The 20,496-nt window shown below is 37.9% G+C and overlaps 1 protein-coding gene across 1 annotated transcript in view; it reads right to left on the bottom strand.

The window, feature by feature from the left end:
- Positions 1-20,496, bottom strand: part of DNAJC2 (DnaJ heat shock protein family (Hsp40) member C2) — a 36,440-nt gene that overhangs the window by 268 nt on the left and 15,676 nt on the right. Inside the window, 14 exon segments of the mRNA XM_043588664.1 lie at positions 87-241; positions 2,130-2,237; positions 2,350-2,450; positions 3,223-3,407; positions 4,848-4,917; positions 4,991-5,079; positions 7,583-7,732; positions 8,144-8,265; positions 8,551-8,589; positions 8,592-8,641; positions 9,085-9,150; positions 10,017-10,097; positions 12,078-12,219; positions 13,436-13,534. Coding sequence (XP_043444599.1) covers positions 87-241; positions 2,130-2,237; positions 2,350-2,450; positions 3,223-3,407; positions 4,848-4,917; positions 4,991-5,079; positions 7,583-7,732; positions 8,144-8,265; positions 8,551-8,589; positions 8,592-8,641; positions 9,085-9,150; positions 10,017-10,097; positions 12,078-12,219; positions 13,436-13,534 — 1,457 coding nt within the window.

Genomic DNA, 20,496 nt, shown 5'->3' with positions numbered 1-20,496 from the left:
ACTGACCCTCACAACTACTGTGGTGGTGACATCACACACACACAAATAGATGGTAACGGAATTTATAAACACTAAATATCTACTACCTTATATCGTTTCATGCAGTCCTTCTTTGTCCTGCCAGGCACTGCTTCTGCTATTTTCTCCCATCTTTCAGGTGTATTTACTGGGTACGTTTTCAAAGCCTGCTCCAGAAGTTTCTGTTCTTCTGTTGTCCAAGGGGTAAAATCTGTGCATGGACCTGTTTAAGAAAAATTTTTATTTGATAAATCTCATCCTGATAGAAAATTCTGTTGCAACACCTTTCCAGATAAATCTTTTGGTGCACAGGTATCTTGGTAAGTGGCCATTCAGATCTGTGGTAATTTTGAACAGATTTTTAGAGATGACACACACAAAAGCCTCTCAAGTATTAAATAAGAGAAAAAAAACTCGGAGATCTAGCTCACATCCCCAAAAATCTCTCGAGGCTTTTTTTTTTTTTTAAAGTAAATCAGAAATACCTATTATAATGCTGATCTCTTCAACCTAATAATAATCTTACCAGACTGGTTCAAAAACACAAGTGTAAATGATAAATCATAAGGAAGCTGCCTGACAGTTAAACTTTTAGGCCAATGAGACCCTGAAAAACATTTTCAGTTTACACTGGAAGAAGGAGCCTAGGAAAATTAAGCCAAGTGCCCAAAGTTTCAGTGTAGAGGCAAGGTGACATTAGATTCTGTGTTCCAGTGTGGCATTTTCAACACATTTCTTGCAGAACCAATGCTAATAAGAACCTCTACTAAACTAACCCCTTTATGCTTGACAAGACCTCTCAACATGTATCAGAAACAAATATAGGTCTATCTAAGATTGTAAGTATTACACATCCCATTTGTAGGAAAATGTTAAATAGTTAAAAACCTGGATGTAGTCCGCTTTCAAATTCCAGGGAAGCCCTCAGTGGAATTTCCTTTCATTGGTCTGAAGCCCACATTTAACACCATGGATTTCTCTCTTGGAAAAAAGATGGAGGGCATAAAAGGAGGAGAATAAACCCCTTTAGAAGTGCCTTCCAAGTGTTTTGTAACTTGCTTTTGTTACTTAAAAAAAAAAAATAATGCCCGGCCTAGACCCCCCCCCCCCCAAAAAAAATCACCTCTGATTTTTATAACACAGTGTGATAAGCCTCTTCTAGTATTTTCAAACTGAAATTTTGGGATAATATACCAGAATAGTAAAAGTGGGACTGTTAGAGGACAGAGGTAGGTTATCACATTGAGTTATTAGTTAATCCCAAAACATGCATTTGGAACTGTGATCCGGAAAGCATATTCAAGATAGTGGCTCAAAAATGCACGAAGTGAAACAGAACTTTTTCCAACTTTGTCAGCCACTCACCGTAAGAAAACAAGTCACATCCCAAATGTATATACATGAACAAAAGTGTCACAACTTTGTTTACACTTATGTAAGAGGTGTAATGCTCTCTGATATTTTCTATTCATGACCCACTTAGGGAGTCACAATTTGGAGTTTGAAACACTGGTCCAGGTTAATCAAATTAGGTAGAACACCTAAGACAATGTCAGCACCCTAATATGTTTTAATATTTTGAAATGATTTCAGAAGAACAAAGAATCCCTGTATATGCCACCCAGATTCCCCAAATGTAAACATATTCACCATGCCTGCATTTTCTCTATATATCTCAGACATAATTTATTCTGAACCACGTAAGTTGCAGACATGATGCCCCTTTACTTCTTAGCTTTTTCCTTACAAACAAGGACATTTTCTCTCATAATTATAGTGTATTTTCCCAAATCAGGAAATTAACCTTGATAAAATACTATTACCTAGTCCATAGAGCTTATTCAAATGTCAGCTGTCCCCACATCCTTTAATACTGCTTTGTAAAATCTGGTAAACAAAAGAAACCCAGCTCCTTCCCTAATGGCCTCTGAAATGGAAGAACTGTAATTTTCAGTTGTATGAATGTCCTGAAAATGCTTGCTGTCCATCTTCTAGTCTGCTAAACATTTTATTTTCTAATTATTCTGAACACAGACCCCTACATTTTGTCTATCTTCACATAGTGTGGGTACAGGGCTAGCATTTTTACTTAAGAGAAAAACAAAATTTACCTTCAAACCGTTCCGAAGGTGTTGCGTTGTCTGCTTGAGGCACCACTCCATGTTCTTTTTTAAATTTATCAAATGCCTTTTTGTTTATGTCATCTTTTTGATGAGGGTCTGAGAAATGAAAAAAACTTATTGCAGGTCATCTCATTCAGTCATTAAATTGCACAGATTTTTGAAAAATGCATTTGAGGTAGCAAACATTGATTTTGCAAAACTAACTCACCAAGTTTCTGAAGACTCTTTGCTTTGCCAATAACATCTTTGGCGGTTCTCTTGACTCCAGAAGAAGAATGGATGTTCATGTAATTAGCAATAACCTCCCATCTAGAGACACCAATGTAATAAATTTAAGAGGGAAAAACCCCCAAATAAAAGCCAGAATGATCCCTATGTTTGTAATGTATACAAGTTAGCTATAATATCTACAGAATTCACTCTAAACTGGTAGTCTCCTTACTATTACCTGGATTATACCTTTTGCTTTTCATATGTTTAAACCAACTGTATATAATCTTGGCTTCAAGTCTGTATAAAACCTTACAGATTCTGGGTACAAACCAAGAGAAAATCACACAGTTGTGTATACTGCCATTTGGACGCGTAGAGATAAATCATTCTCTGCCAACGGCTTTAGTTTCCTCAACTATAGAAAGAAGGAGGCTGGATCTATAAGTCTTCTTTTGAGTTCTAAACTCAGACTCTGCAGTAAGTTCTGGTTTGAGGTGGGAAGCCAGAAAGAAGGATTAAGGCTGTAAGAGAAAACTTCAGAATGCAAAAACCTAGTCCCTAGTACTAGCCACAATGGAATAAGCCAACATGAGAGTCACGGTTTATGTCTCACGATCTTTAAGTTCTTGAAAAATTGGTGAAGCGTCCACTGTATGGCATCCATACACGTATGTGAGTTGGTGTAAACTGAAAAAAACCAGCAGGTTCAAAATACACCCTGCTTTTCACACTTTCTACTGTGGCACAAAATTTAGACTCCAGCATTCCCTGGAAGTTTCTGCTCTAACCAGTGCTCTCTGGGTGCTTGTCTGCATTCTCCCCAGGCCCCAGTATACATGCTCAAGACAAGTTTCATTAAAACCAGTACCTTGAATTTGTTCCAGCAGGGAAGAGGTTCACAGCTTTAATTAGTAATTGCAGATCATCTTCTGACCAGTTTTTACTGCCATTTCCACTCCCACCAGTTGATTTCTCTGCATTCTTAGATGCTTGTCGCATTCGAGCCTCAGCTTCCTCTTTCTCTTTTCTGATTTGCTCATTTATTTCTTCTATCTACACAAATATCATAGGTAAGTCAAAGACTTAAAGCATCTAGCTACTCTCCCTGCAATTCTCACATCTCACTATCCTGACAATGACCGACAACACCTCCCGAGCCAACCCCAAAACCAACCATCAGCTTTTCACTCTGGCTTTGCCTCACTCCGGCTTCTGGGCTGCAGAGCTCTACTTGAGGAGTCAAGAACAAAGCATAGCCTGCCCTGCCCTGTATTCATACTGTGTGACTTCTGTTTGCTTTGGACACTACTTGTCGAGTCTATGGACACTGGGTTATTTCACCCACAAGCCATTTCACATCTCTCTTCAAGCTCATCCCCACTCTTTTCAGAAGAGAGTATCCTTTATTCTCTACAAGGAGGTAAAGGCATAGAAAGTGGCCTGTTATCTTCAAGTTCCTCCCTTAACGTTCCTTCCAGTCTACCTTTAAACATGCACAGACAAAAAAGAAAACCTTTACGTGGCCTTCTTGCTCTGTTAATGGCTCTCTTGGGGTCGGTCATCTGTAACTCATTTCCCTCCTTCCACCCCTTAGAACCATTCACCCCAGTGCCAGCGATTCCAGTGACTCCCATCATCCCTCACAGTCCCAAGTCCTTCTGGCGCCAGTCCTGTAACTAGTCACACTTACGTGGCACATCCTGCCTACAAACGCCAGACTAATAGTATGTTAACTCTTTGCTACTCAGACCTCTGCAGTAATGGAAACCAGGCATCATGGTATTACAAACCTGCTTAATGTGGCTCTACTTTTTCTAACCATCTCCCATGTCTCCCCCATGTGATATGGTTTTTCATGCGTTCCTCTGACCTTCATCTTCACCCTGTCCATCTTCCAAGGCTGGCTCAAACCCTTCACTGAACCTTCCCTGACCACTCTGCCCTGTACTGGGCACTTCCTATTTAACCTACAGCACCTACTGCAGATCCTCCATCTTTTGGTCCTCAGGCCTTTTTTCCTCAGTGTAGTTTCCTGAACTCCTTTGTGGCAGCAACAGCATTAAGCATTTCTCCAAACTACTTAGGCATAGTGCTGTATATTGTAGGTACTAATACTTACTGCATTAAATTGGATTTCTGGGCCTGTTTCCTCATCTGTACCATAAAAGGTATACACTAGACAGAACAAACATCTCTTTTGGTTCTAAATGTTAATGTCCTACAAAAATGCTCAAGGAATAGTCAAACAATGATTAACGTGCTAGATACACAAATCAAGCACTATACATGGTAACAACTATACAGACAAAGTCCAATTTAAAATAACAAAAGCGCTTACTAGAAGTAACACATACTGAGGGACACAAAGAGAAATGAGATTCTTTGCCTTTATTAGTAACTTCTATGTAAGGTGGGGAAATCCTGAGGTGAAAGCAATATTGTAAGCAGAACTAAACGCTAAATACAGGTAGAAGGGACGCGTTCTTCTATTACCTGTTTTTCCAGAGCAGCCTTTCCTACTTCTTTTGTAGATGATGTGAGTGTTTCATTCAAGCACTGTAAGCTAAAGGAAAAAAAGGGATGAAACTTTATCCAAAGCCCAAGAAAAGACTGCAACAGCCCTCCTATGGTTATACCTTGCTAGTTCAAGCCGATCACAAAGTTTTTCCACTTCTTCCATCATTTTAACCCGCTCTGCCTCATTGTCAGAGAAGTGATTCCAGGCCTAGAAGCACAAACACAAACATTTTCATTTTTTATCTACTGACACTGAACGATATGTCCATAAACACAATAAGCAGAGCATTAAGTTCTCAAGAGATACCTCAAGTGAACGTATGGCCTTCTGAACATTAACAACCACACTCCCAGGGATCTCCCCTGACCAGCTAGCAGTAAAAATGCTTTTACCAAGACGACGGAGAAACAAAACAGAAAAAAGGTGATGGTGTGGAAGATCTCTGGATGTTATAAAAGAAGGATTCCTCGGAACCACCTACGAATCAAATTCTGTATGAGTACTCAATGTTCTCTTTGTTAGGCTGCCTGTTCTATCTTCTGTGTGCTCAACTGTAACGTTTGCTAGAAATTTTAAATGTGAAATTAAAAAGATAATGTAATGTGTTAAGGAACAGGAGATATTAGAAAAATTATGATTAAGGATTATGCCCAATGTCTCCCATTCCTTACTTCTCCTTGCTTCCTTAATGCATGCAGTCTGGCTCTCACTAAGGTCCCAATGCTTTTACTGCTGACCCTTCCCTAGCATCCAAAAAGCACTACTGATTTTCTTCCTACCTGTCTGCGTCATTCCTCGGGCTCTTCTTCCTCTTTCAGTACCTAAATTTGGGTGTTTGCATCCCCCACCCTCCTCCCTCTCAGCCCTCTCTCTGGGTGATCTACTCACACGGCTCCTAGTGCCACTGAGATAGAGAAGACCGTGATCCCAGAATTCCAGACTTGTACACCCAACCACCCACTCAGAATTTCCATTTGAGCATCTCAGTGCGCTCAACATGCCCTAAACTGAAGTCAACTGGCAGAGGTGGAAAGGGCTATAAACTGAACTCTTCATTTCCTTTCAGCTTTTTCCTCGTTTATTTTCTGTTTCATTGAATTATACCAGCATCCATCCAGGGTTCCATGCAAGACACCGGAACACATGTAAATACTCCTGTACTAACACTACCTCCCTCCAGCACACAATCAGTATCACCTAGGCAGCAGCCTGTCCTGCCTCCCAAATACTGGCTCGTTTCATTCACCTTATTCTATTCCCACCCTCTCTGAAAGGCACAATATTGTCACCTGGATTATAGCAAAAGACTCCCAACTGTTTCTGCCTCAAGCCTTCCCTCAGCATCCTGACCGAAACCAACTCAGGAGCAGATACGAACTAGCAAGACACAGAACATCCTTCAAGACCTGGCTCTTTATCTCTTCAGTGGCCTTTGCTTCATTAAACCGCAATTCATGGATCTCTGCTTTCTCTCAGTGCTCCCTGACCTCTCTCATCTCTGACCCCATACACATACTACTTCACCTGGATGAATCCTACTAGATCCAGAAAACCTCCCTTGACTACCTGTTTTTTGGTCCTTCCTCATCCTAGTTAAGATAAAGTGTTTGAAATGCCTGTTCCCTTGTCATTCTCCACCATTAACCAGATTTCTGGAAGGCAAGGACTGTATGATCATTAGATCTACATCAATTATGACTGCTTGCACATAGTAAGCGCTCACCAGATATATGACGAATGAATACATGAACTCCTGGAAAGGAGCAATAAAAACAAAGTCATGTAACGTCAGAACTTTAACCCTCGTTTATGCATCATCTCGAAGAACTATTCAAGCTTTCTATTTTCTAATTGGCCTCTTTAAATTTTTTACTGATTTCTCATTATATGCCAAATATGCTACATACTGCATGGGAATGTTCTCATTTAAACATCATAACACTATTACTAGGTACCAATTCAGCTAATGTGTAGGTGAGGAAACTAAGGCACAAAGGGGTTGACGTAACCTCCTGAGGGCCCATAGTGTTAAGTGAAGAATGACTTCAAAGCTAGGCAGCTTGCTCTCAGCCCATACCCTTTACCACCATGATACACTGCATCCTTCTCAAAACAATTTTCTTGGTGAAATCTGAGGAAAACATTTCATTTTTTCCTATTTAGACTTTCCTCTCACCAACCAAAAGCCTGAAAAGACCACCTGTGTTTGTATTCTGGTTAAACCTTTTCCACAGCCTGCTGACAGGGCACAGTCATTTCAATTACATTATCAACTGAAGATTCAGAATGGCATATATTAAAACATATGGGGACCTGTTACAGACACAATAGGAGACATACGCTAAAGCCTTTGAAATGGTCTTATTTGGATCCTAATTTGAATAAACCAACTATACAAAGACATTGTTGGGATAATCAAAAAGATATGAATATGGACTATTAGAATGTTAAACAAGTCTTTTGGGGGTTTGAAAATAGCATGATGGCTATGTTAAAAAAAAAAAAGCCTTGATCACAGTTGCACATGAAATTAAAAAAAAAAAACTTGAATTTAAAAGCATTTTAAGGATTTAAGAGATGTTTAAATGAGATAAAATGTGTACATCAGTTTAATTATATTTACATAATATAAAAAAGAAATATTCTTAAGTTTAATTAGCAATTGGATTTACTTGTTACCTAGTGTTGGTTCAATCACAGTCTGACGCACCTTGCATGAGTTTCGAAGTTTTTGCCTTTCCTTCTTAATGGCTTTTTTCTGGATATCTTTTTCCTTCTTTGCCAATAATGCTTGTTGTCTAACTTCCTCCTCTTCTTTCTCTTTAGCTAACCGAGCAGCTTCCAATTCAGCTTGTCTTTGCTTTAATGGAAAATAAAATTATTTTAATAAGAAAATTAGGATTTCTAAATGTCTGTTTTACAAATTCAATCTTTTAATAAATTAGGAAAAAATGTGACATGTCAATTTATTGAAGATGGAAGGTTAAACTGAGAAAAGCAGCTGGTAAAGTTCTTTCTACATTTATTAAAAATATAAAATAGAAACATTAGAAATAAGCATAGTATTAAAGGAATGTATACGACATGTTTTTGCTCAGTAAGAATTTGCTGGTAAAAAATATCCCTGTAATTATCAATGGTACCAACTTACCAAGATTTACGCACAGTTGCACCTAATTCTCTACTTCAAGATTATAGTTTTTAAAAGAGATCTGAAGATTAAAGATTTTATGAACAATCTGAAGTCTAGCTTCATCAAATGTCACCTTACTTTTTCTTTAGCTTCTTGCTCCTTCCGTTTTGCTTCTGCTTTTGCTTTCTTTTCTGCTTCTTTCTTGGCTTTTTCTTCTTCCTTAAATTTTTTTATCCTTGGATCACAGCTATATGCATTGTCTACCAGAAAAAAAAGTTAATTTTTTCAATTTCTAATTCAATTTCTAACATTTAACTAAAGATCCTTTTAAATTAATTGACTGATTTTGGGAGAGTGCACACCTGTGAGCAGGGAACAGGGTCAGAGGGAAAGAGAGACTCTTAAGCAGGCTTCATGCTCAGCACGGAGTGTGACACAGGGCTTGATCCACGACCCTGGATCATGACCTGACCCAGAATCAACTGACTGAGACACCCAGGCAGGCGCCCCCAAAGAACCTTTTTAAAAATACTAATTATACTTACCAACTAATGTTCTTATCCTATTCATTTCTTCTTTTTTCTTTGTGCCCTTGTTGCTCTGTTCTGCTTTTCAATCCATCTCCTCTCATCACGACTATAAAATATTGGAAACAGAGTATTGGTTATAGATGGTATGACTGGAAAATGTAATATTTTATAAATTTATGTGTAAATAATGTCTGATATTAACATTAAAGGGTGATTCTACTTAGTATTAATTTTTGTTGACTTTTTTAGAATATTCATGTCGAAGGTATTTCCCTACACACACAAAGAAAACTAAAATTAAACCAGTTATGCAAACAGAAGAAAAATAATTTGCTGAATTGAGCTTTTGTGACAATTATATTCGTTGGTCATTTGTTAACATACCCTAACCATTTGGCCCCATCTAGTTTAACCTGTGAGATGGGATCTCAAAACACTCAACTCAAAAAATGATACACAAAGAGAAAATTTATACAAAAAAATATATGTAGTATATTTTTACATCATCACAAATAACCATCTTCCTTTATTAGTGACTTACATACATACCATTCTGCTTTTTCTTTTTCTTCTTCATCTAAATAAGAAAATTCTCTCCAAGAATCAAAATTATACCTAAAATAGAAATTAAAAAAAAAAATCAAGCTAACAAATAAAAAAAATCTTCCTTGTAAGATTACGTTAGGTGCATATAGTGCTAAGAAACATTAAAGGCAAGGTTGTCTTGCAGACAGCGCCCCTCACATGGTGGCACTAACACTATGCTCAAGTCGTCTTCTTCCTCTTTGTTAAATGACACTGATTTGGTATGAAAATCTAAAAGTATACTCCTCACCCCTAAACTAAAATCACACCTCCCTGCCATCTCTCCATTAGCTTTTTCTCTTGCCTGGAACTTGTTTAAGTTCTCCCTACTTTCTCCTTTCCTAGTCTGTCACGCCTTAAGGCAGCCCTCATAGTGGCTATTGTATCTCTGATTTGTATCCTCTGAAGGGAAAAGCAACTACAACTGGTAGAGCTAAATTTGGTTATTTTTGTTTCACAATAATTTCATGTTTTCATTTACCAGATACTTAATCAGAAAATATAGCAAATGTAATACAAATTGGCCATGAGTATTGTGTTCATTAAACATTAGTGAATCAGAGACAAAAAAAGCACTGCCTTCCTTGTGTATTCAAGTATTTTTAATAGCAAGACAAATGAAAATATTTTCATTTTTACTGAAATCAAATGGCTCCTTAATAGTATGCTTGATATCTAGAAATGTGATGATAAGAAAACAGATTTTAAAAATCATAGAAGCCTAAATATCACGTAGGAGATTATAGCAGTATGTGAAAACTATTATGATTATTTCTGAATAGAGTGCTTTTGTTCTGTGATTCTATTTTTCAATAAATTTATGAAAAATCAAGTATTTATTGCATACTTATCCTTTTAAAAAATGACAGCATCATAGGAACAGTGTATTCACTTACCAGAAAGAATAAAATGCATCTACATCTTCAAATGATGAATTCATATCACCAAGTTTAGGAACATTTTTTTTATTTGACCATCTGAAATAATAAAAGACAACAATTCAAAATCTGTACAAAGGTCAACAGACAAACTAATTTATTAAAAAACATTTTTTATATATCCTCTACATCCCCTGTGACTAAGAAATGGGGCTGGAAGATCAGCAGTGAGGTGTCAAACAATACAGGAGCAGGGAGAGAGGACAAGGGTAGATGGGGTTGGGGAAAACAATGGAACGATGTTCTCACCATCAGGTTGTCTTCAGTTCTACAAATTACAGGCTTGTGGCAGCTGCCATACTAGCTAGGAAAAACAGGCAGTGCCCCCTTTCCCAAGCTCACATACTCCTGCCTCTAAACAGGCAGCACAGAAGCAACCTGCAGGCTCACATTTTTTTTTTCTTAGAGAGTAAGAGTGTGAGCGGGGGAGGGGGCAGAGGGAGAGAGAATCTTAAGCAGGCTCCACACTCAATAGGGAGCCCAACTCAGGACTGTGGCATCATGACCTGAGCCAAAATCAAGAGTCAAGCACTCAACCAAATGAGCCACCTGTGCACCCCCCAGATTTTTAAAAATGTTAATATAGAGGGAAGATTCCCCCACCTTCTCATTGCCATGACCATCCCCACAAAGAGTCAGGACTTCTAAAGCAGCTCATCCATCATCTCGGAAAGGATTCTGTGGTTGTTACTGACCCATGTTTTCTACTCTATGAAACCATTCCACAACAAAATGTATTACACCATTTTGTTTTTACCACCTTCAACACTATTATAAAAAAATGAGGAGAGTGGATGGAGAAAATATTTAAGTTGCACTAAGCCGATGAAGTGGGTCTTAAGCCTGGCTGTACATTAGAATCACTGGGGAGTATTATTAAATACTACAGGCATTCCAAGCTAATTAAACTGAAATCACAATTAAATTAAAATTTCTCCAAGTGGAACACAGCCATCAGGAGTTTTTTAGCCTCTCCAGGTGATTCCAACATGCAGCCACACTGTGCTCTAAGGAAACCCTCCAGTGCCGATGAAACCAAAAAACACAGAATATTGATATACACCATTTAAAAACGGACTTCAATGAAATAAATTACATATACAGTAACATTAAAGATATCTCATCCTTGGGGCACCTGGGTGGTTCAGTGTCTGACTTCAGCTCAGGTCATGACCTCACAGCTCGTGAGTTCGAGCCCTGCATTGGGCTCTGTGCTGACAGCTCAGAGCTTCGAGCCTGTTTCGGATTCTGTGTCTCCCTCTCTCTCTGCCCCTCCCCTGCTTGTGCTCTCTCTCTCAAAAATAAATAAACATTAAAAAAAAAAAATCACCAAAAGAGAGAAAAAAAAAAAGATATCTCATCCTTTGTCAGAGAACTTTATGATAATGAAATGCTCCAAGAAAACAGTTCCAAAAGAACAAAAGCTTTATCAGATGATAAGGGGCCAGAAAGAGTACGTACCCATCAGTAAAAGGGAAGCAAAAGAATGGGAAATTACTATCACCTAAGTAAAATATCACACTACGTAAAGTCAGCTACTGTTCTTTCCCACAAAGGAAATCAAAAAGAAAAATATCCTATGAGGTGTAAAGGAATTTCACCATCAAAAGGCAAAACTTCTGGGGTGCCTGGGTGGCTCAGTTGGTTAAGTGTCTGACTTTAGCCCAGGTCATGATCTCACAGCTTGTGAGTTCGAGGCCCGCATCAGGCTCTGTACTAAAAGCTCAGAACCTGGAGCCTGCTTCTAACTCTGTGTCTCCCTCTCTCTCTGCCCCTCCTCCCCTGCTCATGCTCTGTCACTCCTGTCTCAAAAATAAACATTAAAAAAAAAGAAAAAGGCAGAACTTCTGTTCAGAGAGCAAAATAAATGAGAGCAGTACATTCACCAGAGGGGCTCAATACTGTACAGAAGAAGGACAAAGAGAACAAAACTTTTATCGGGAAAAATGCAGAAACCTGGAAGATTACATGAAGAGGGCCAATATAGCATTCTGATCACAAGGGGATCCCTTAACTCACCTAGAATTCCGTTCAAACACTGGGGAAAACACTTCAAAGAAATTGTCCTTTGCTTCACTTTTAGAAGGAACTGAGTTATCAAAAGTAGGATCTACACTGTTGAATGCCCGTCTTTTCACTGGATCAGATAACATTTCATAAGCTGAGGAAAAAATGGTAAGGTCACATTACTATGATGCTACATTTTTTCTCTGTGAGAAAAAAATCCCCTTCCTTTAAAAAAAAAAGTTATTTTTCGGGGTGCCTGGGTGGCTCAGTCGGTTAGCTGACCAACTTTGGCTCAGGTCACGATCTCACAGTTCGTGAGTTTGAGCCCCTCGGGCTCTGTGCTGACAGCTTAGAGCCTGGAGCCTGCTTTGGATTCTGTGTCTCCCCCTCTCTCTACCCCTCCCCTGCTCACACTCTGTGTCTCTCTGTCTCTCAATAATAAACATTTTTTTTAAAAGGTTATTTTTCATATTTAAAAATTTTGTGTGTTTGTGGGAAGGAAAATATTGAATGCAGGTAATGATACCACTAGTGCTACTGGATAGAATCTGACTTCATAACTTCTTTCAGTACCTCTTCTGGAAGGCAAGTGACAAAACAGTGGTTAAATACTCATCCCTTAAGAATGCATGACTCCAAGGAAATAGAAATAGCTAGAAAATTAACTGTTAGAGTCCAAGATTGTAAAAAACAAAAAAAAAAAAACAAAAAAAACCCCAACAAAGAACCTTTAGCATCTAGCATCTTGAGCACTACATAAGAGTAGGCCCAAAAGAGTAAGTCTGGAAGGGGTGTACACGATTTTAAAAAGCTATCATCAAAATGTAAAATCACACCTAACAACACACACTTAGATATGGTAACAATCTATATTAATTTGCTTAACGAAGATATGGCTATGTAAACAGCAATAAACGTCGTCTTGAGTCCCACAGCAGGATACAATCAACTTTTGGATTTAAATTAGCAAAACATCTGAGGACAATTTAGTCCTACAAAGTATCTGAAACGGAGAAATAACTTAGCATTCTTGTTAGAGAACACTTAGGATGAAATGACTGCAGGATGAGTTTCTCATATAAGAATCCCCAGAAGATCTCATTAACACACGGACTGTCAGCGGACCTGAGGTGGGGACCTGGTTGCCGCATTCCTGATAAGCTGCCAGGTGCTGATGCTGCTGGTTGAGAGAACCTTGCTTTGGGAGTAAGGCTCTGGGGTGGGTTATCAGAAACAACCAGATATAACCGAAAGTGTTTTTAAATGTCATGGTATACTTAAATTAACTACAGTATATACACTAGAAATCCAATCCTAGCACTTAATGATCACCACCATTACAAATTCCTGACTCTAAGGTATTTTCTTACCTTTAGTTATGCAAGTGAAGTAGTCATTATCTCCTTCTTTGATTGGTTCACCAGCTGCTTTCCGTTTGTCTGGGTGATGTTTTAAAACCATTGCTTTATCTACAAAACAAGCCAGATTTAGACAGTTTGTCACTTTATGCATCAAAACTAAAAATAAAGATGAGGAGCTTGGGAAGATGGCGGCGTAGGAGGATCCTGAGCTCATCTTCTCCCACGAACCCATCAAGGCTGCAACTGCACACAGTGCAACTCACTCTGAAAAGGACCTGAAGACTAACAGAACAGCTTTTCCATAGCTAAAGATGTAAAGAGAAAGCCACGTTGATAAGAGGGGAACAGGTGCGGCTGGGAACCAAATCCCTGGGGTGGCAACCCTTAAGCAGGAAGGAATTCACAGGTGCAGAGGTCCTCCCTGGGGAGTAAAGGGATCAAGTCCCCACTGGGCACCCTTGCCCTGAGGTCCTTCCTCTACACAGGGAAGAGAAGCCCCCATTAACATCTGGCTTTGAAAGTCAGCAGGGCTTACTTCACTCCAGGAGCTGGAAGGCTATCCTGAGACTCTGCTTTTAAAGGGCAAACATGCCGTATCACTTGCTCTAAGACCCAGCACAGAGGCAGCAGTTTGAAATTGCCTGGGTTATTTATATGTGACAGAGATTTACTAATTATACAGTATGTGCCAGAGGAGCAGAAAATTCCGTAGGAATTTTCTCCAGAACGAAAAGTGCTGGCAGGTGCCATTTTCCTTCCCTCCTTCAGCCTAGCTGTCCCGATGCTGGTGGGAGCCAGTTGTGACACTCTCCATCTGCCTTGCTAACACTCTTGTCCCACCTCACGTTCCCTGCAGAAACACCCTACCCAAAGGTGCCCATCCAACGTGGCGGCCATCCCACCATACTTGCTGGGCAGCCCTGGTTAGAACTAGTGCCTCTCAAAAGCAACTATGGACGGAAGAGGGGGGCAGCCCTATTCATCAACACACCTGCCACAGTTTGTAGCCTGACCCTTAAGCCAGCTATGTTGGAGGAAGCCTTGCCTGTCAATGCACCACACCCACAGTAGTGCTGGACCAGTCACAACGGGAGAGTGCACACAACCCCCACAGAAATCATTCCTGGAGAGACTGGTTCTGGTGACCAGGTGGGAATTGCACTACTGGGCACCACAGGACACCTTTTATATAAAGCCACTACTCTCAAGAGCAGAAGGAGCTGACCTACCTAACACACAGGCACAAACACAGAGTCAGACAAAATGAGACAGGAATATGATCCAAATGAAAGATCAAGACAAAATCCAAGAAAAAGAGCTAAACAAAATGGAAATAAGCATTCAACCTGACTAAAGGCTCCAAGTAATAGCCATAAAGATTGGAGGGAAGAGTGAATGATACTGTGAGTACTTCAACAAAGAGACAGAAAATATGAAAAACAAGCTCGAGGGAATCAATGCCTGATTAGAGGATGCAGAACAGATCAGTGATCGAGAAGACAGGGTAATGGAAAGCAACCAAGCTCAACAGCAAAAAGAAAAAAAGAATTTAAAAAATGAGGATATGTTAAAGGACTTCTGCAACAACATCAAGTATAAGAACATCTATATTATAGGGGTCACAGGAAAGGGGAGATGGGGCAGAAAACTTATTTGAAGAAATAATGGCTGCAAACTTCCCCAACCTGTAAGGAAATAGAAACCAGCTCCAGGACATAAAGGGAGCCCCAAACAAGATGAAACCCAGGAGGTCCATCCCAACACACAGTAATTAAAATGGTAAAAATTAAAGATGAACAGAGAATCTTAAAAGCAGTAAGAGAAAAAGCAAACAGCTACATACAAGGGGAACCCTATAAGGCTGACTTTTCAGCAGAAATTTTGCAGACCAGAAGCGAGTGGTAACACATTCACATTGCTGAGGGGAAAACAACAACAACAAAACCTATAACCAAGAGAACTGTACCCAGCAAGGTTATCATTCAGAATGGAAGGAGAGAGAAAGAGTTTGCAAGACAAACAAAAGTTGAAGGACTTGATGACCACTCAAGCAGCTGTACAAGAAATGTTAAAGGGAAGTCTTTAAGTGAAAAGAATAAGAGAAGAACATGGTGAGAGGAACACTTCACTGGTAAAAGCAAACATACAGTGAAGATAGTAGTTCAATCACTTATAATGCTAGTAAGGAGGTAAAAAGACAAAAGTAGTAAAATCAACTATCTACAAATATCAGTCAACAGATACACAAAACAAAAAAATGTAAAAAGTACTTGAACTTAAGCAACTATCAACTTAATATAGACTGATGTTATATATGAACTTCATGGTAACCACACACCATAAAACTTTAATAGGCACAAAAAAAATAAAGGAATCCAAGCATAGCTCTAAAGAAAGTCATCACATCATGAGGGTCAAGAGCATGAGAAGAATAAAAAAAAGGACAAGAGCTACAAAAAAACCCCCAAACAAAACAAAACCCAGCAAGCAATTGGCAAAATGGCAATAAGTACATACCTATTAATAATTGCTTAAAATGGGGGTGCCTCAGTCAGTTAAGCATCTGACTCCTGATTTTGGCTCAGGTCATGATCTCACTTTTCGTGGGATCGAGCCCTGCATCAGGTTCCATGCTAATAGCACAGAGCCTGCTTGGGGTTCTCTCTCTCTGCCCTGACCCACTCATGCACGTGCTCTCTCTCTCTCTCTCTCTCTCTCTCTCTCTCTCTCAAAATAAATAAACAAACATTAAAAAAAAATAATTGCTTAAAATGTAAATGGTCTAAATATGCCAAAAAAGACAGAGTGACTGAATGGATAAAACAAGACCCCTCTATGTAAGAACATGATGTCTACAAGAGACTCACTTCAGTCATAAAGACATATACAGACTAAAAGTGAAGTGATGGAAAAAGATAGTCCATGCAAATGGAAGCAGGAAAAAAAAGTTGGAGTAGCAATACTCTACCAGATGAAACAGACTTTAAAATAGGCTGTAACTAGAAACAAAACAAAGCATTACTTAATGATAAAGAGATCAATCCATGAGAGGCTATACCAATTGTAATTATCTATACACCTAACAGAGAAGCACCTAAATATATAGAAAAATTAATGGTTATAAAAAAAGAAATGGACGGTAATACACAATAATCATAGTAGCCTTTAACACCCCACTTACATCAAAGGATAGAATATCCAATAGAAAATTAGTAAGGAAACAGTGGCTTTGACAACACATTAGACCAGATGTACTTAACAGATACAAACAGAACACTGCATCCAACAGCAGAATACACATTCTTCTCAAGTGCACATGAAACATTCTCTAGGATAGATTTCATGTTAGGCCATAAAACAAGTCTCAATAAATTTAAGAACATAGTAATCATACAAGCATCTATTACAACCACAACATTATGAAACTAGAATCACAGGAGAAAAAAACAGGAAAAAGCAAACATATGGAAGCTAAACAACATGCTACTAAATCAGCGGGTCAAAACATTACCTTGAGACAAATAAAAATGAAAATGCAATGGTCTAAAAACTCTGGGACATGGCAAAAGCAGTTCTAAGAGGGAAGTTTACAGCAATACAGGTGTACCTCAAGAAAGAAAAAAAAACAAACTCAAACAATCTAACCTTATACCTGAAAGAAAAAGAACTAGCAAAAGAACAAACAAAACCTCAAGTTACTAGAAGGAAGGAAATAATAAAGATCAGAGTGAAAACACTGAAATAGCGAGACTTAAAAAAAAAAAAAAAAGAAAAAAAAATCAATGAAACTAAGAGATGGTTCTTTGATAAAATTGATGAACCTTTACTACGGCCATTAAGACAAAGAATATCCCAATGAATAAAACTTGAAATGAAAATGGATAAGCTACAACTGACATCACAAAAATACAAAGGAATGAAAAATTATACGCCAACAAATTGGATAACCTGGAAGAAATGGATAAATCCCTAGAAACATACAATCTTCCAAGACTCAATCAGAAAAAAGAAAAAAGTCTGAACAGACTGATTATTAGTAATGAAATTGAATCAGTAACCAAAAAACCCCTAACAAACAAAAGTTGACGATCAGATGGCTTCAGAGGAGAATTCTATCAAACACTTGAAAAAGAGTTAATACCTATCTTTGTCAAAAACAGAAGAGGAAGGAATGGTTCCAAATTCATTCTATGAGGCCAGCATTACCCCAATACCAAAACCAAAGACACTACAAAAAAACCAAAATTACAAACCAATATCCCTAATGAATACAGACGCCAAAAATCTTCAATAAATATTAAGAAACCAAATACAGCAATATATTCAGAGGATCATACACCATGATCAAGTGAGATTTAGTCAAGGAATGTAACAATGGTTCAACAACTGCAAATCAATCAACATGATACACCATATTATCAATGAAGGATAAAAATCATACGATCACCTCAATACATGTGGAAAAAACATTTGACAAAATTCAACATCTATTAATGATAAGAACTCTCAATAAAGTAGGTACAGAAAGAACATACCTCAACTTAATAAAGGCCATATATGACAAACCCACACCTAACATCATACTCAATGGTGAAAAGCTAAAAGCGTTTTCTCAAGATCAGGACAAGGTGAGGATGCCTATTTCTTGCCTCTTTTACTCTCAACATTGTACTGGAAGTCCTAGTCACAGCAATTGGGCAAGAAAAAGAAATAAAAACCATTCAAATTAGAAAGTAGTAAAACTGTCACTATTTGCAGATGACACGATAATATACATAGAAAACCCTAAAGACACCACCCCCAAGAAATTAGAATGAATGAATTCAGTGAAGTTGCAGGATACAAAAATCAATACACAGAAATCAATTGCATGTCTATATAATAACTAGCAGGAAGAAAAATTAATAAAACAATCTCATTTACAACTATAGGTGAAACACCTAGGAACAAATTTAACCAAGGAGTTGCAAGACCTGTACTCTTAAAAATGTAAGACACTGATGAAAGAAACTTAAGATGACACAAATAAATGTAAAAATACAGCATACTCAAAGATTGGGAGAACAATTGTTAAAAATGTGCATAACTACCCAAAGAAATCTGCAGATTCAATGCAATCCCTATCAATCCCTATCATCCCTATCAATGGTGTTTTTCACAGAACTAGAATAATCCTAAAGATACCTGGAGGCATCACAATCCCAGATTTCAAACTATACTACAAAGCTATAGTACTGAAAACAGTATGGTACTCGCACATAAACAGACACATAGATCAATGGAACAGAGAGCCCAGAGATAAATCCACATATATATGGTCAATTAACATATGACAAAGGAGGCAAGCATACACAATAGGAAAAGACAGCCTCTTCAATAAATGGTGTTACAAGTGAACAGCTACATGTTAAAGAATAAAAGTGGGTCACTTTCTTACACCATACACAAAAAAAACTCAAAACGGATTAAAAACTGAAGTATGAGATGTGAAACCATAAAATACCTAAGAGTAATGTCTTGGACATTGGCCTTAGCAATATTTTTCTGGATGTGCCTCCCTAGGCAAGGATAATAAAAGCAAAAATAAACACTTGTAACCTACACCAAAATAAAATCCTTCTGCTCAGTGAAGGAAACAACCAAGAAAACAAACAGGCAACCTGCTGAACAGAAGATATTTGCAAATGACATGTCTGATAAGGGGTTAATATTCAAAACACAAAGAACTCATACAACTCAATAGCAAAAAATCCAAATAATTTGATTAAAAAATGGGCAGAGGACCTGAACAGACATCTTTCTAAAAAGGATATACAGAGGGCCAACAGACACTTGAAATGATGCTCAGCATCACTAATCATCAGGGAAATGCAAATCAAAACCACAATGAGACACCAGCTCACACCAGTCAGAATGGCTACTATCAAAAAGACAAGAACTAAGCTTTGGCGAGAATATGGAGAAAAGGGAATCTTCATGCACTGTTGGTAGGGTTATAAGTTGGGCTTATAAATATAATAGGGTATTGGGGTTATAAATATAATAGGGTGTTAGCGACTACGAAAAATAGTATGGAGGTTCTTAAAAAAATTAAAACAGAAATATCACATGACCCAGCAATTCCATTTCTGGATATTTATTTGAAAAAACAAAACAAAACACAACAACCCAAACCAAAACAAACACATTCATTCAAAAAGATATATGTGCCCCTATGTTTACTGCAGCATTATTTATAATAGCAAGATATGGAAGCAACCTAAGTGTCCATCTATAGATGATTGAATAAAGAAGATGTGGAACATATATACAATGGAATATCACTCAGCCGTAACAAAGAATGAGATCTTGCCATTTGCAACAACATAGACAGACCTCCAGGTATCATGCTAAGTGACACTAAGTGAGACAAAAATAAATACTATATGGTTTCACTTATATGTGGACTCTAAAAAACAAAACAGAGGGACAAACAAACCTTCCCCCACCCAAAGACTCATAAGTATAGTGAACTGGTGATTGTTAAAAGGGAGGGTCAGAGGTTGGGTAATTGGTGAAATAGGTAAAGAGAATTAAGAGGTACAAATTTCCAGTTATAAAATAAATAAGTCGTTGAGATGAAATGTACAGCACAGGGGACAGAGTCAAAATATTGCATTCAGTTTGTATGGTAACAGAGTGTAAGTACACTTATGGCAAGCATTTTGTAATGTATATAAATGCTGAACCACTCAGGTGTATGCTGTACACCTGAAACTAATATAATGCTGTACGTCAACTATACTTCAATAAAAAAATAAAAAATAAAAAAACATGAGCTACACAGAGCCATTTGTAAAATCATAATATCAATTTTAAAATATTTTATGCTATGGTAAAATATAAACTTGTTACATGTGGAAATCATAGAAAAAGAAGGAATTATTTTAAGGACTGGCCAAAATGCCAACACCCAAAGACAATTACTGCTAACATTTCTGACATATTTTCACGCAGATCTTTTTTCCTTAAACATGTTTAAAAAAAACTAGGTATAATTGTAACATATATACCAATTTACAGTCTGATTT

The sequence above is a fragment of the Prionailurus bengalensis genome, chromosome A2 (assembly GCF_016509475.1).
Source record: "Prionailurus bengalensis isolate Pbe53 chromosome A2, Fcat_Pben_1.1_paternal_pri, whole genome shotgun sequence".
NCBI lineage: Eukaryota > Metazoa > Chordata > Mammalia > Carnivora > Felidae > Prionailurus > Prionailurus bengalensis.
This window is presented reverse-complemented; position numbering and strand designations above follow the sequence as displayed.